Genomic DNA, 14,158 nt, shown 5'->3' on the forward strand with positions numbered 1-14,158 from the left:
ACCAAAAGGGCAGGCACCATGTCAGAATTTACAAAGGAGCTGTTTATGGTCCTCTATATTAATTAGGTCTCTATTCAAACCAGCACTGAGCCTTGAAGCTTTGGCTGTAGCTTGAGAGCTCTTCCTTCTTTGTCTGTAATAATAATTAAATATCTTTGCTTTGATTAAATGTTTTCAGTCTCCTTCAACGTTTTTAATCAACTCTATAAAGCAGAAGCTGAATCATAGCTCTTTGGGGGAAGCACTGTGGGAGCAGCAGTTTTTTATGGAGTTAAAAGCTGGAGGTTGCTCCTGTGCAGTCTATGGCTCTGTGGTACCCAGAGGCCTGCAGGACTGCAAGGGGATTTTCCCTTGGCCTTTGCAGGGGAAGCCAGCAAGCCTTTGGGGGGTTTCAGTCTAGGGACTGAAAATCAACGCTCCCCAAAAGAAGCAACAACAAATCTGTGACAGTGAATTGATAACTTGCCCCTGATCTCTGCATTTACAAGGCTGAAGCCCTAGGCTGCTGCAGGGCCTCAGGACAGGCTGCTGGGGCCAGGTTGGTTGCCCAGGTTGGTTGGGAATCTCTCAGAGAGGGTGCCCTGTGTGGGCAGCTCACCAGTTTGGCAGCGAGAGACCAAACCCCCTTTGCTGGAGTGTGAGGTTGCTGCCCTCAGGACCCTGGGGCAGGGCACTGCACCCTTCACACCAGGGCCTGAGGTGCCTCAGGCTGGAGGAAGATAGAGGAAGGCCTGTGGGGCTGTGTCCCTAGGGGTGACAGAGAGGGTCTGCCTCAGCTGCCTGCTCCCTGCTAGGCGCTCCTGGCCCTCCACTCCATGGCCACCTCGGTCTTCTGCAACGTCTGCTTCTGCGAGCCCCGCAAGCCCACGCCCCGGTTCTGCCTCACCAGCTGCGGCCATGTCATCTGCGAGCTCTGCCTCCAGAAAGGTAATGGCTGCTCGGGGCACGGGCAGCTCGGCCTCAGCGCCAGGGCCGGGTGCTGGGCAGGCACACCTCTGCTTTGTCACTGGGGAAAAAAGACCTGACTGAACATTTCTTCATATCAATTGAATGCTATTGATAAGCTTTTTCCATTCTTGCTATTGATAAGCTATGAGGATAGGCTAAGGGAACTGAGGTTGTTCAGCCTAGGGAAGACTCTGGGAGGGGACCTTATAACTGCCTTCTAATGCCTGCAGGGAACCTACAGGAAGGCTGGAGAGGGACTTTTTACCAGAGTGTCCACCGACAGGACAAGGGGAAATGGATTTAAGTTGAGGGAGAATACGTTTAGTTTGGATCTTAGGAAGAAATTCTTCACTATGAGGGTGGCAAGACTCTGGAATGGATTGTCCAGAGGGGTTGTGGATACCCCCTCCCTGGAGATGTTCAAGGCCAGGTTGGATGGGGCCTTGAGTGACCTGGTCTAGTTGAGAGGTGTCCCTGCTCATGGCAGGGGGGTTGGCTTAGATGATCTCTAAGGTCCCTTCCAGCCCATGGCAGGGTGGTTGGCTTAGATGATCTCTAAGGTCCCTTCCAGCCCATGGCAGGGTGGTTGGCTTAGATGATCTCTAAGGTCTCTTCCAGCCTAAGCCATTCTATGATGATTCTATGATGATTCTATGATTTTCACTGAATGGTGAAAACTGCTGACTGCTTCCAGATGAATCCGGCTGGAGCAATGTGGTTTTGAGGGCAAGGCTCCAGGAAACTGGAGGATTTAATGAAAATTAAGTCTGGATGCACATGATCCATGATAGCATTGTGAAAAAAAACCACCCAGAGATGGCATCCTGTTCTGTTTAATTTTGGAAAGGTCATGTGCTTTGATTAGTGAAAGAGCAATCTGCAAAACATAGGATTTATTTAGTGCAGATTTCACTACGAATCTTAAGATGTCTTAAACCTCAGTATTGTCAATTTTCAGCAGCATGAGGAGGACTGGAGGTGGTGTTTGGAAGCTCTTCTGTGTTGTATCCAGCTCCTGAGTGGTGTTCATAAACATCAATCCTCAGAATCCTCAGAAAGGGAGCAGCTAGTAAAATTATCAATTATACATATTGTAGTAATATGCATTTACTAGAAATATTTGCAAATAATCAAAGAGAAGTATTTTTTAAATGATAAAGTTTTAAGCCCCAGCATGATTAATTTTTCACTGGAAAATATTCATAAGGTAAAGTTATTAATTCTTTGAAGTTAAGGTTTCACATATTTTATCAATAGGCTGGGCCCCAGCGTAAGAAGTTGTATATCTGGTTGCCTCCAACTCATTAGTTAAGCATGTGTTTAATTAAACCAGGCAAAGAGTCCTATTTAAATCAATGGAACTAAAAGTCACCTGCATTCAGTGACACTAATGATATTCATAAAATAATTTACGTGAATGCTTGTTTACAGGAGTGAAGCCTGATGACATTCACACACATTTTCCCTGTGCAGTGCTTATAGAATTCAATTATTTATTCCTATTTATTTGTATTTCTTGTGTAAACTTCAGCCTCCCCTCCACAAACTCCAAACAAAGATTTAGCATCAAATGCTATTAAAAATGTATCCAGTAGCTGTTGTTTGATGTATTTCAAATGTGTCTTTAATTCTCAGGCAAGAAAGATGAATGTTTGGTCTGTAGAAATCCTTGTCGCACATTAGTCCTTTCAAAACAGGTAAATGAAGCTTTAGTATTGTTGTGTTCATTAATCTGTAGTTCACTTAACAGCTAAATTATTTGCATTACAAAATACTTTCCTTCTGTTTACTAACTGTGACATGAATATTTACTAATGATAAACTGGGAGACTAAGATACTTATGCACTATATAGGTTTTAGTCTTATGGATTTGTTCAAATAAAAGCCTACAGAGATTTTTTTAGGCTTAGATTCTGCTGGACTATATATCCATTGCAAGAAATGTGGTTGGCTACTATCTAATGTCTGTGCTTCCAAAACAAGGAAAATGTTTATTGACTTTAGTATTTCATATCAGAGAACACTGACTGAAATTAGTTATTTCATGTAATGGGCTGGATCAAAAACTGTGTGGTGGTGCATCAGTGGTTTCAAGTCTGTTGCCTTTTTTTCCCCTGTTTTCTCTTGACTATTTTCTTCATGGCCACCTGATTAGGGGAGGATCTGAAATATTGTTGGGTATTATTGTGATTCCCCAGATAATTAACAGCTTTTCATTCCCTTTCTCAAGATATCATTAGAAAGATTTAGTTTTTTTCATGATCCTCCTCCTTCTTAGCTGATTTTGTAAGTGGGGTGTGAAAACATTTAATTTTCTTAGGCTGATGGCTACCTAAGAGACAAACTTGCCTTACAGTGAGAGAAAAAAAGTATTACAATCTTTCAGTACAGCTAACACACACAGTCCTACAAGACTATGAGGCAATCATATATATGAAATAGAGGACAGTTGGAACTGACCCTGAAGAGCTGGCCTTGAGGGAGAGCATTTCTGTAGATATGTTTAAATCTAAGCTGAATACACAAACCTCTATGCCTACATACTGTGTAGATAAACAAGTAAAAAACCCTGTTACATTATATTTCATGTTTGCAAACACAGAATATTGTAGAACAGGATGAAGAAAACAATGCTCCCCAAAATTAAAACCTACAGCAAAGCAGAATGCAAGCAAAGTAGCAGTGTACGTAGCAATCAAATAAAACAACCATAAAGCCCCTCACAAAAGCTCTAAAAGGAGGTACTTTCATAAGCTTTACATATCAGCCAACCCTTGCTGCAAGTTTTGCTATTAATTTCAGGCACAGAATAATTTAGGTTGTCAAGGACTTCTGGAGGTCATCTTGCCCAACACCTTGCTCAAATCAAAACTGATTCTGAAGTTAGATCAGTCTTAAATTGCAGCATTTCCACATACCTTGATAATTTACTTGCAAAATACTGAAGGAATTAAAAAATGCAGTGATTGGGATACTAACAAAAATATTAGATGTTTCATTAGAACCTGCCTCTGCTCTGGAGGACTGGAAGGAAGCCAATTACCATATTCTTTGAAAAAGACATTCATGATGATTGCTTAGCCTTGATTAAGAACAGATAAAATGATTGGAATGATAATTAAAGATGCATATAAAAAAGTCATGGCTTTATAATTCAGGAACCTGAATGGAAATATACCTGGTAACCTTTATGAGCTTGATGCTATGGAAGAATTCTCAATGAGTAGGAGGTCCTATAAATGCCTTAAACCTCCTCATTAAATTGTATATTGGTGCAATCAACATCTACCCATTAAATATTCTCATCTTTAAGTAATGCATGCGTGTCACCTTTATACCTTCCTTCTGTGTCTCATGATCCCTACTTGCTTTTTTCCTCAGAGGATGGCTAAGTGTTATGATAAATCTGAACCTCACTGTTCAATATTACAGAATATCAGATTAACATCTGCTATTCCTCCATGTAACAGCTAATATAGAAAGGTTCTGCAAACCTTTATTTTCAAGCGCTTTTACATCAGCAACAAAGCTGCTTGGGTTTCACCTTTTTGAGACCTTGGAGACACTTAAACCAAGGTTTTGTTAAGACTCTAATGCTAGAGTTTGCCTCCTATGAACATATTTAAAAGGTGTCAAATATATTTTATGAACACATTAATTTTTCTAGATTAATTTTTTTTAATCTTCTTTGCATTCTCTTTACTTAAATACCACAGACAGGCTGGAGACCCTGCCGTCTGTCTATCTGCTTTTCTCTTTCTCCATATGCTAATTTATCCTGGGGAAATGTTTTGGTTCATGTCAACCAATTTCAAAAGAGCAGAGGAAGTCTCAAATATAATTAATTTCCTCCTGTGAGTTCTATGAAAATTAGTAGCTGTGGAATATAATACAACTTGCAAAGAAAAATGCTAACCTTGGTATACTTTCTTTTCTTGGCAGACAAGTCCTGATATTCAGTCACTGTTCATGGGAATAGACACGTTATGCAAGAAATATGCAAAAGAAATAACACAGGTGAATCTGTCTTAAAATTTTTAAACTCTATAAAATAATCAGCAGCTTCTACTGATTGTTATATTAAACATACATGAACTGCAGACGCTTCTGATCCTTTGATGACTATTCAGTGGGAACCTCGCAGGCTCTTCTGCAGTGAATTAAAAGTAGCCATGGGCTAATTTTCTCAGAGTGTTTCTTCTCAGTTGCCTCTATCTCTACAAATTTTCTGGCAGTTTTCTTACACATTAGAGGAAAGATTTATTAGTAAGTTATTGCCTGTTGTAATTTGTTCCTCAGGCTCTTGTCTTGCCTTCCTGGCATGTTGTGTACTTTTTGCCTCTCATGGTTTATGATCCTCGTTTGGACACAGGAAGTTCTGACACACCATCAGACAGCATGTTTAACAATTATGTTTTAATTAACAGGATATTTTTACAAGGCAAGTTATAATTGCCAGTAAGACTGGGTTTTTTTATGTTGCCATTAATTTTATGTGTTTGCTTAGCACTAATGAATAAGAAACACCACAGCTAAACTGGCTTTCCAATGTCATTACCTTGTTATTGAGCATAGTGTTGAAATTCAAGTTCAGTAAAATAAATCTCCCAGGTTGAGCATAGCTGCTGCTAGAGCAAATGACCTTTATTAGTGATAATAACAGAATATTTCATTGGAGAGGATTTAAAGAAGAAATTTTAAACACTTAGTAATATATAGAATAATTTGAATACTCTGGGCAGCCTGATCTAGTTGAGGATTCCCCTGCTTACCGCAGAGGGGGTTGGACTAGATGGCCTTTGGAGGTCCCTTCCAACCCAGGCCATTCTATGATTCTCCATCACTGTTGGCTGAGATGGGATAAAAATCATTAGTGATGCCTGATATAACTGTACCTGCTTTTAGATTTCAGAATTTCAAGAAAAACATCGTAAACATTTGTTGGCATACCAGAGAAAAAAGGTAACTCTAATTGTGACTTCCTTCCTTCTGGTGGTTATGTTTGATTGTTGCTTTGGATGGTTTCAGAAAATAATTCACCTCATATTGGGATACCTAGGATGATTTGTCAGGATGGCCTCATTTCTGTTATTATAAATGTTGTAAATTGGTGATAACTTTATTAGTTATGGCTACTATTATTAAATAAAGCATTTTAGTTGTGGGGTGACCAAGATGAATGTCAAAGGACAAGGAGAGAAAGAACTGATTCACTATACACAGGAGAAAGTAGAAAAGGTGGGGAGAAGTTGGTACTCATATGGTAGACCTTGAAGAAAAGAAGACTCAGGCTGGCAAGTAAAGCTGGAGCAATGGAGAACAAGACTAAGGACTAGTACCCTGAATTAGGGACAATTCAATGGTAAGAGGAATAGAATTATTATTTGTAGGGAACAGGTACTTAAGTTGTGGCTGTGCATCTTCATCTATAGGTTGGAAAGAAAAATCCTTTTTCATTTCTCAGCTACCTCATTTGCTATAACAGTTGGATGTCCCATTAATTTCTAAGGACACAGCCAGGTGTATGGCTTAGAGCTGCCTGGCAATATGGGTAAATCAGCCCATCAACACCTCCCATAAACAATATACTTTTATAGAGGTATACCAGAGAATGTTATGAAAGAATTAATAAAGAATGAATCAAATAATTCAAATTGCATTGCAAGGAGAAGCATAAGATGTTAACCAGAAAGTGTAGAATTTGTCCTCAAATCAAAGCATGACTAGTGGAAAGTCATGAAGGACTAAGGTCACAGGATAGAAATTAAAGATAAAATGCAGATGCAGTACTGAAGTTATTGACTAAATTTTTACATCCTTCATAAAATATAATGTATGATCATGTAATAAAAGACTGTAAAAAACACACATACTGGGGACCTGGCCTAATGTTTTTGACCTTAATGTTCTTGAATTTTGCAAGCTCACAACATTCTTTACTGTAGATACTTTGGTTGTCTCTGTAGCATAGCAGAAAAAAACCTCTTCATATAAGCTTGTTGCAGGAAGATACTGCAAAGAACTGAATCAGTTTTCAATCTGATATGAAAAATATGGGAGCATGGAATTTGGTGTTTCTTAAAGGTATTGGTATCTTTTCCAGGTGATTCTGTATTAAATGAAGCACAACTTTTATATCAGATATGGGAAAAGGAGGAAAATGAAAAGGAAACTATTTTCACACACTTTTCTTAGCATTCACATATCCATTATTACCAGCACACTTAACAAAAAGTAATCAAAATAAGCCAATAACTGCCAAAAAGAGGCATCTCTTTTTCAGTCTGACTCAGTTCAATTGATCCATGCAACAGCTACAGTCTTGCTGCAATAAATCTGAAATAACAATGGTATCTGAGATTAAGCCTCATAGAAAGCAGCCCTTCCACACTTCAGAATTCTTGGTGTGTGACAATGAAGGTGTGTATCACACTGAGAGATTTTGGTTTTATCTATGGTTTTCTCACAGACCTTAAAGCTGGAAGAATCTCTCAAGAAAGTAACACAACAAATGCATCAGATACAATGGTAAGTGGTTTAATGCTTTATTGGCCAACTAGACAAATGAACCAACTAAACCAGCTTTCCATTTATACCTGTTTTTATTTCTATTTCCCCTTCAGTGTGAAACCTCATGAAAAAAACACACAACCACCATTTGCCAGTACAAGTAGTAATCCAATTTCCAGTAAGAAGTGTTGACTTACGATACTAACTACTGAATACATATCACTGGATCTAGCTGTGTTCTAATACTACCTTTCTTAATGACTTTAGTTCCTCCAAGAAAGCAGAATGGTTATCCTTCATATTCTCTTCATCCCAGTCATCCTTCAGCTTCTGAAATGTAAGTATAAATCTGTTCCTTTTCCATGAAAAATCTTGACAGTGACAGCATAATGACATTTGCTACACAAAGTTTGGGGGGTTTTCTTGTAATGAGTTTAAAATATGTATACTTTCTTATCTTGTGTTTTGTTTAGAATAGAACAGAATAGAATAGAATAGGTTGGAAAAGACCTTTGAGATCATCAAGTCCAACCTATGACCCAACACCATCTAATCAACTAAACCAGGGCACCATGTGCCTCATCAAGTCTCTTCCTAAACACCCCCAGTAATGGTGACTCCACCACCTCCCTGGGCAGCCCATTCCAATGGCCAATCTCTCTTTCTGGGAAGAACTTCTTCCTAACATCCAGCCTAAATCTCCCCTGGTGCACTTTGAGACTGTTTGTGTTGTTTCTGCAATCCATGTAAATATGAAAGAATTGAGGAGGTTCTTCTCTATCCAGTCTACTTAATAACTACTTGCAGAGATTGCCTTTGTTCTCACTGGGCATAATGCATAATACAGATTTTTCTGGATACATAGATTGATTAATTAGTGAGGAAGTCCTCCCACTGTAGAGAAAAACTGAATTACTTGTACAGACATCCATGTGTAGGTTGCATTTGTCTAAAGTTAGATGGGATGAACTGCAGTAAGGCTCATTATATTTTAGCTGATGCTAAGAGATTTCAATACCTGTGACTGTGACTTTATTTGTCATAATAAAATTTCAGAATACTCTTGTGGAGACAAGTGACAAATACATAAAGTAGTACATGAGCCTCAATTAGATAAAGTCATTAAAATGGCAATCATCAAATAGCTTTCTCTGTAAATACCTAAAACAAAGCTCAGAATCAATTAATAGATTTTTTTTTCCTTATGAGTTTTAAACATTGGTGTGTGCTATGCATGAGGTATTCTGTTTTCCATCATTAGTCAAATTTAAATTGAGATTCTAATGTAATTTTAGGCCTTAAAGTGAATCTGTTATTTTTTATTACAATGTCATCCTTATTTTGACCTTTGTTATAAGAGTGGAGTCAATGGAGATTGATCCTGTACCTTCACCAATGAGGAAGGTAAGTGTGGGTTTGCTTGTTTGTATACATGGATACCTACCTAGATATGCTTTTGATGTCTTCTGCTCTGTCACCACTGCAAATAGTAGGATCATAGGATCCCCCCTATTCAGAATAATTCTTATGCACACATTGATTTCAGCTGTGTTTGCTGCCTAGTAGAAAGGAAATGCATCACAGCGCTGATTACTGCCGTTCTATCCTCTGTGTCACACACAGGCCTTTCAGCTTCTGATGCTAAGTGGCAAGTTCTTGAAATCTCAGTACATTTATATCATAAAAATATTGTAACTGTTTTCAGAGTAAATGTTGCTACTGCATGAAACTGAGAGTTCAAGTGCTATTCCATTAAGGAATGGAAGAACATGTAAGATTTCCACCTTCACCAAACCTCATGGAGATGGCTGTAGTGCAGATCTCTGCTGGCATCACAGGGTTTCCTTTATAACCTCTGGATTGATTAGATCCATAGATAGCCCTATATACATAGGTATAGCCTATAAAGTAGCATGTGTGACTCATTTAATTCTAAAGGAAAACTTACTGATCCTGGTCCTGTTTCTCTTCCTTGATCATAGAGGAATTTCAGGAGATCAATCTGGATATAAATGCTGCCATTGCAGATGTCTGAAGTTAGAAGAGGGGAATCACTTGGCACTCTTAACTTCACATCACACTGGTTACCAAAACATTCCTGAAATTTCATTTATTATGTAAGAAAAGGAGGTTTAAAGATACAAACCAAGCCAGTCATTTTCTTTCCCCTTTCATAAACAATTTTGTTTGCTGCTTGACCAGATGATCTTGCTTCTGTCTGCACAGTGGCATCAGCACGTGTACTATCTTCAGATGCTGAGGAAACGCTAGGTCTGAATTCAGTGATGTGAGCCTGATGCTAAGTAGGGAAGTACATACTTTGAGTGACACCTCTAAAACAAGAATGAAGATGGGTACTCTTCACTGTGTTGGTGTTCTGGTTAGGAGAGGTGACAGCCAGGAACAGATGCTAGCTAAAGAATGGAGTCTCAGCACGGAAAATGATGTAAATGTCTGGTATTTTCTCACCTGAATGTGAGAAAATACCAGACTGCATTAGAGTCGAAGTACATCCACCTTCTCCCCAGCCCACTGTGGAGCTCTGAGAAATAACTCAGTCCTGAGGTTTTGGCTTTCTGTGTTCTGAACAAAACTGTCAGCAGAGAGTGCCATAAATCCAGAGTCTTACAGGCCTTAAAAATGTAAACCATTGCTTCAAAGACCTTCACAATTAACATTCTTATAACACTCCAATTAATACCTTGCCATCCATTTAGCCTGAGACACCGACTGGTCCAGCAAGGTTATCATTAATAACTCCACCACAAGACGGACGTATGGGTGAGTGAAAATACAGTTTGTAACTGGATGGCATTTGAATTTTGTTAAGAGGATGAATAAATTAAAATCCATACATCAGTAATTTACTGAGCAGACTCTAATTGTGTTGAGGTAGAAGGAACTCATCATGTAGCAATGAATGCAGCAGATGGGAAATGGTTAAAAATGAAGAATGATGCAAATCTTCCTAGTAGTGACCTTCCCTGTTCTGTGAATAATTGCTTGCAATCAGAATGAATTTTACTGACCAATCATAGCCCACACTTGCAAAGAAAGCACTGTAATGATGTTCTGGTTGAGCAGAACAGGCATATTGCAATATATGTTGTTGACCCTCTATTAACCTTTGTAATTATGTGTTTATAGTTACCAGATATTAGCACTGTCCATAATGTCATGTTAAAAATCACTGGAGGAAGTGGGGGGAAACAAAATGAAAGTTACAAAAGGATTTATCAAAAGCAAACTAATTAACTTAATCTCAGTAATTTCTTTTTCTTCTTCTTCTTTTTTTTTTTTTTTTTTTAAAGACATTTTCCCTGCTCACAGCTCCTTTCACTCAGGGCTGCTCCAGGGCTTGTGCAACAGTCTGGTGTAAGACAGACATGAATAATAGCCCACTGCAATTAGTGCAGCTTCATTTGTGAGGAGCTTCCCCAGACTCCTCATGTTCTGCAGATCCACCATCCCCACATCCCTCCCACCCCTTCATTTACACTAATCCTGTTTTGTGACAGCCCATTCTCAGGCTGTGCTCCACCTGGCTTCAACACATTTCCAGCCACACAAGGAACCTTTGGCATTCTGACCTTTCCCCATGGTGTAAATATCCCAAAACAAAGACAAATGCAATACAAGTGTAACAAAGGAGCAAAAATTGCTTTTTCCATATTGTATCTGATTTGTATGTTCAGATGCTTCCTAAGTGCATGGTTGCCTATAAATTTACAGATAACAAGAGAATGAGAGCTGAAGTTAACTGTTTGGGGGTTATTTTTGTTTGTTTCTGAGTATAAACATATTTAATTAGATAGTAAAATTCTATGTAGACCAGATATGTGCTCAGCACATTTCAGAATCAGCCTATAAAGTTTTGCAGTCGAAAAGCTGAATGAATCAAAGCATACTTGCAAAAGCAAGGGCAAGTAGAAATGATTTAATAATGCACAAAAGAAAGTTTCCTTCTTAGAGATGGGGAGGGTCAAAAGAGAATATCTTGAAGCACTAGAGCACCTTAGCAGAGCTGTCTTGATAGTCCAGTAACAGTCTAATAAATGAGAGAAGATGAAAGGAAACAATATATGTGTTTACCTTGAAAAAAAAAAAATTGGCAGGAACAGTGCAATTTGCTGTTTTCATGACAGCTAAGCTCTATGTAGGCTTCACTTACCGAGACTAAAAGCAATTTTTCACCTTTACCCTCTGCTGGAGTATTGCCAAGGACCTTGGATAGCTTTCAGTTCTGCTGAATCTTCTTCCAGCAAGAGGTACTGGAAGACAGCTCGTGACTTACAAATTCCTTCCCTGTGTTCAATTGTGTAAATGTGTTAGAACATGTGAAAACACAGGATTAGTATTTAGGGCTTAAGTGACACAGTGACTTTATGTTGTCAGTCAATTCCTTATCTTTCATTGGCTATTGTAATTGTGCATCATTTTTAACCCTTGAATAAACCTATCACCAATTGCCCCCACATGATGCAACTAAAGTACTCATTTTGGTTTCCAAAGCTCTCTTTTCAGTAAAATGAGTAATTCACACTGGTCATGATAAAAAATAAATCAATTCTTACAGGAAGTGTATCCTACAGACATTCTCAGTCATCTGGAATAATGTCAAGCCAAAATAGCAGAGCAGGATCTACAAGGTAATGAAATACCTTTGCAGGATGCTATCATCTCCTAGGAGAGACTGTAATATATCATCTGTATTAATCTCTGCATTTAAAGGTTATATTTTAAACCTTAGCAAATTTTATTACACAGGCTAACTAAACCTGTATTAATGATTCTGTTTTATGGTGGGAAGATTTTGTGTAGACGTCACTTTCTTATAAACTGTGCAGAGATAATCCCAGTTCCTGTAGCTGTGGCATCTACAGCCATAGTAGTTTTACACAAAAGGTAGCAATTTCATAGCAAGAAACTGCAACAAGATGTCTGATTTATAATCTTTCTCAGTATCTGACATGACAGCACAATATTTACACTACAGAGCTCTTCTCTGAATAAGCTCAGTATGTTCATGCAGTGCGTAGCAGGTGTTTGAGGTGTCCAAACATTGAAAATGTCTCAAGCAAGGATATTATTAAGAAAAAAACCCTTCAGTGTGTCCAGAAAAAAAAGTCAAGTCTTGCTCTCTGTAATCATAAAGCTAAATATATCTTCCTAGGACAAATTTAAAATATATATAGCAAAAGATTTGTTTTTCCCCCTCATCTCTGATTCTTGTATAATTTGGTTTGTCCTTCTGCTTATTTAAACATGTAAAGATCCTACAGAAGTACAAATCTGACAAGGAGTATGCAGAAGCCAACAACCTGTAGCATTAGCACTGGGAATTTCAGTGCTTTCAAAATGTCTTGTGCTACGAATCATACTCATTAATTAATTTCATTAACAGATCCACACCTATAAGGCTACCACATAGTTTGTGTTCACTCACATCATCATCCTCTGGATCACAAAGCAGCAGCAGAAGGGGGTCATGGGCTACTTCTGACGTCAGAACCCCTCAGCTGTTCCCGTTTGCATTGCCTTCTCCACAGCCATCTGTGACGAGGCATCCAATCACCATCTCCGGACTGTTGCAACGACAACATTTAGGCAAGTTTATTACAACAGCAACATTTAGCACTTGCTGACAGTTTTTCAGCATAACATAAGCTTATTACTTGTTTACAGAAGAAAAGTAAATATGAAATAAATGAAGCAACACAAATATGGTATTTCAAAACTGGAAGGAGGCTATCAGTAATCTGCTTGAAAATGTGTTCTGGCTTTGCCTCAGGATGGGGGGGTGGTGTTGTTTTTTTTTTGAGAGAGTTAAATCTGATAATGGTCATAATAGTTTTCTAAAAAATGCCAGTCCTAACTAATGTAAAGTACATAATAACCTGGCAAAACCTAATCTTACAGCAGCTCTCAAGTGAAGAGTGGAGAAAAAAGGTGCGAGGAGCAAGATTAGGAACTAGGCAAATTATAGGAAATGAACAGATGAGTGGAGTCATTCTGAAAATGGATAGGGGGTGGGCAGATGATGAGACATAGAGGAGGAAGGATGAGTTCCAAGGGACAGAAAAAAAAAGGTGAAAACACTAAAAGGGTTGGGAGTAGAAAAGGAGCCCAGAAGAGTGCATGGTACAGAATGAATGCTGTAGAGGAAGCAGATTAAAGAATTTAGGAAGGATGGAGGTAAGACTGAAGAAAAGTGGAGTGCAAAAGGAAACAAGATGGACCAAAGGAATTAGTTCCCAGAGTAATTTTTCCTTTACTCTTACTATTTTGCTTTTTGTTTTTTCTCCATTTGTACTTGTAGGTTCTACTACTTTTGGAGGACATTCAACAGAAAGATAAACAAACATTGTCGGTCAACAGCACCTGGAGGAACCCTGCGGGTCCCTGGACATCAAAGCATTTGTCATTTCTGTCCAGCTGGCACAAACCAGCCGACTCTTCAGCAGGAATAATGCATTTCAAACATCACTAATCTTCCTGATTAATATCTACAGTAGTTATAAACAGGAATACAAAACCCCCTTGCTGTTTTTAGAGATTCTGGATTAAAATATATCATATAAATAAATAACCCTTATTAATTGTTAAGGCAAAAGATTATATATTCAATGTGCATTTCCTGTGGTGAATTCATTGAGCTGCAGCAGGACTATAATTTTAAATGGTTGCGCCTGTACAGTA

The 14,158-nt window shown here is 38.5% G+C and overlaps 1 protein-coding gene across 1 annotated transcript; it reads left to right on the forward strand.

The window, feature by feature from the left end:
- Window positions 1-815: 815 nt before the first annotated feature.
- Window positions 816-13,816, forward strand: RNF212 (ring finger protein 212). Its single transcript, XM_009904200.1, has 12 exons — window positions 816-927; window positions 2,584-2,645; window positions 4,892-4,966; window positions 5,855-5,911; window positions 7,419-7,477; window positions 7,573-7,637; window positions 7,727-7,796; window positions 8,818-8,863; window positions 10,177-10,240; window positions 12,036-12,108; window positions 12,864-13,066; window positions 13,779-13,816. Exons 1-12 carry the CDS (start codon window positions 816-818, stop codon window positions 13,814-13,816), a joined length of 924 nt encoding a protein of 307 aa, XP_009902502.1.
- Window positions 13,817-14,158: the final 342 nt, after the last annotated feature.

Source organism: Dryobates pubescens, chromosome 23 (genome assembly GCF_014839835.1).
Source record: "Dryobates pubescens isolate bDryPub1 chromosome 23, bDryPub1.pri, whole genome shotgun sequence".
Lineage (NCBI taxonomy): Eukaryota > Metazoa > Chordata > Aves > Piciformes > Picidae > Dryobates > Dryobates pubescens.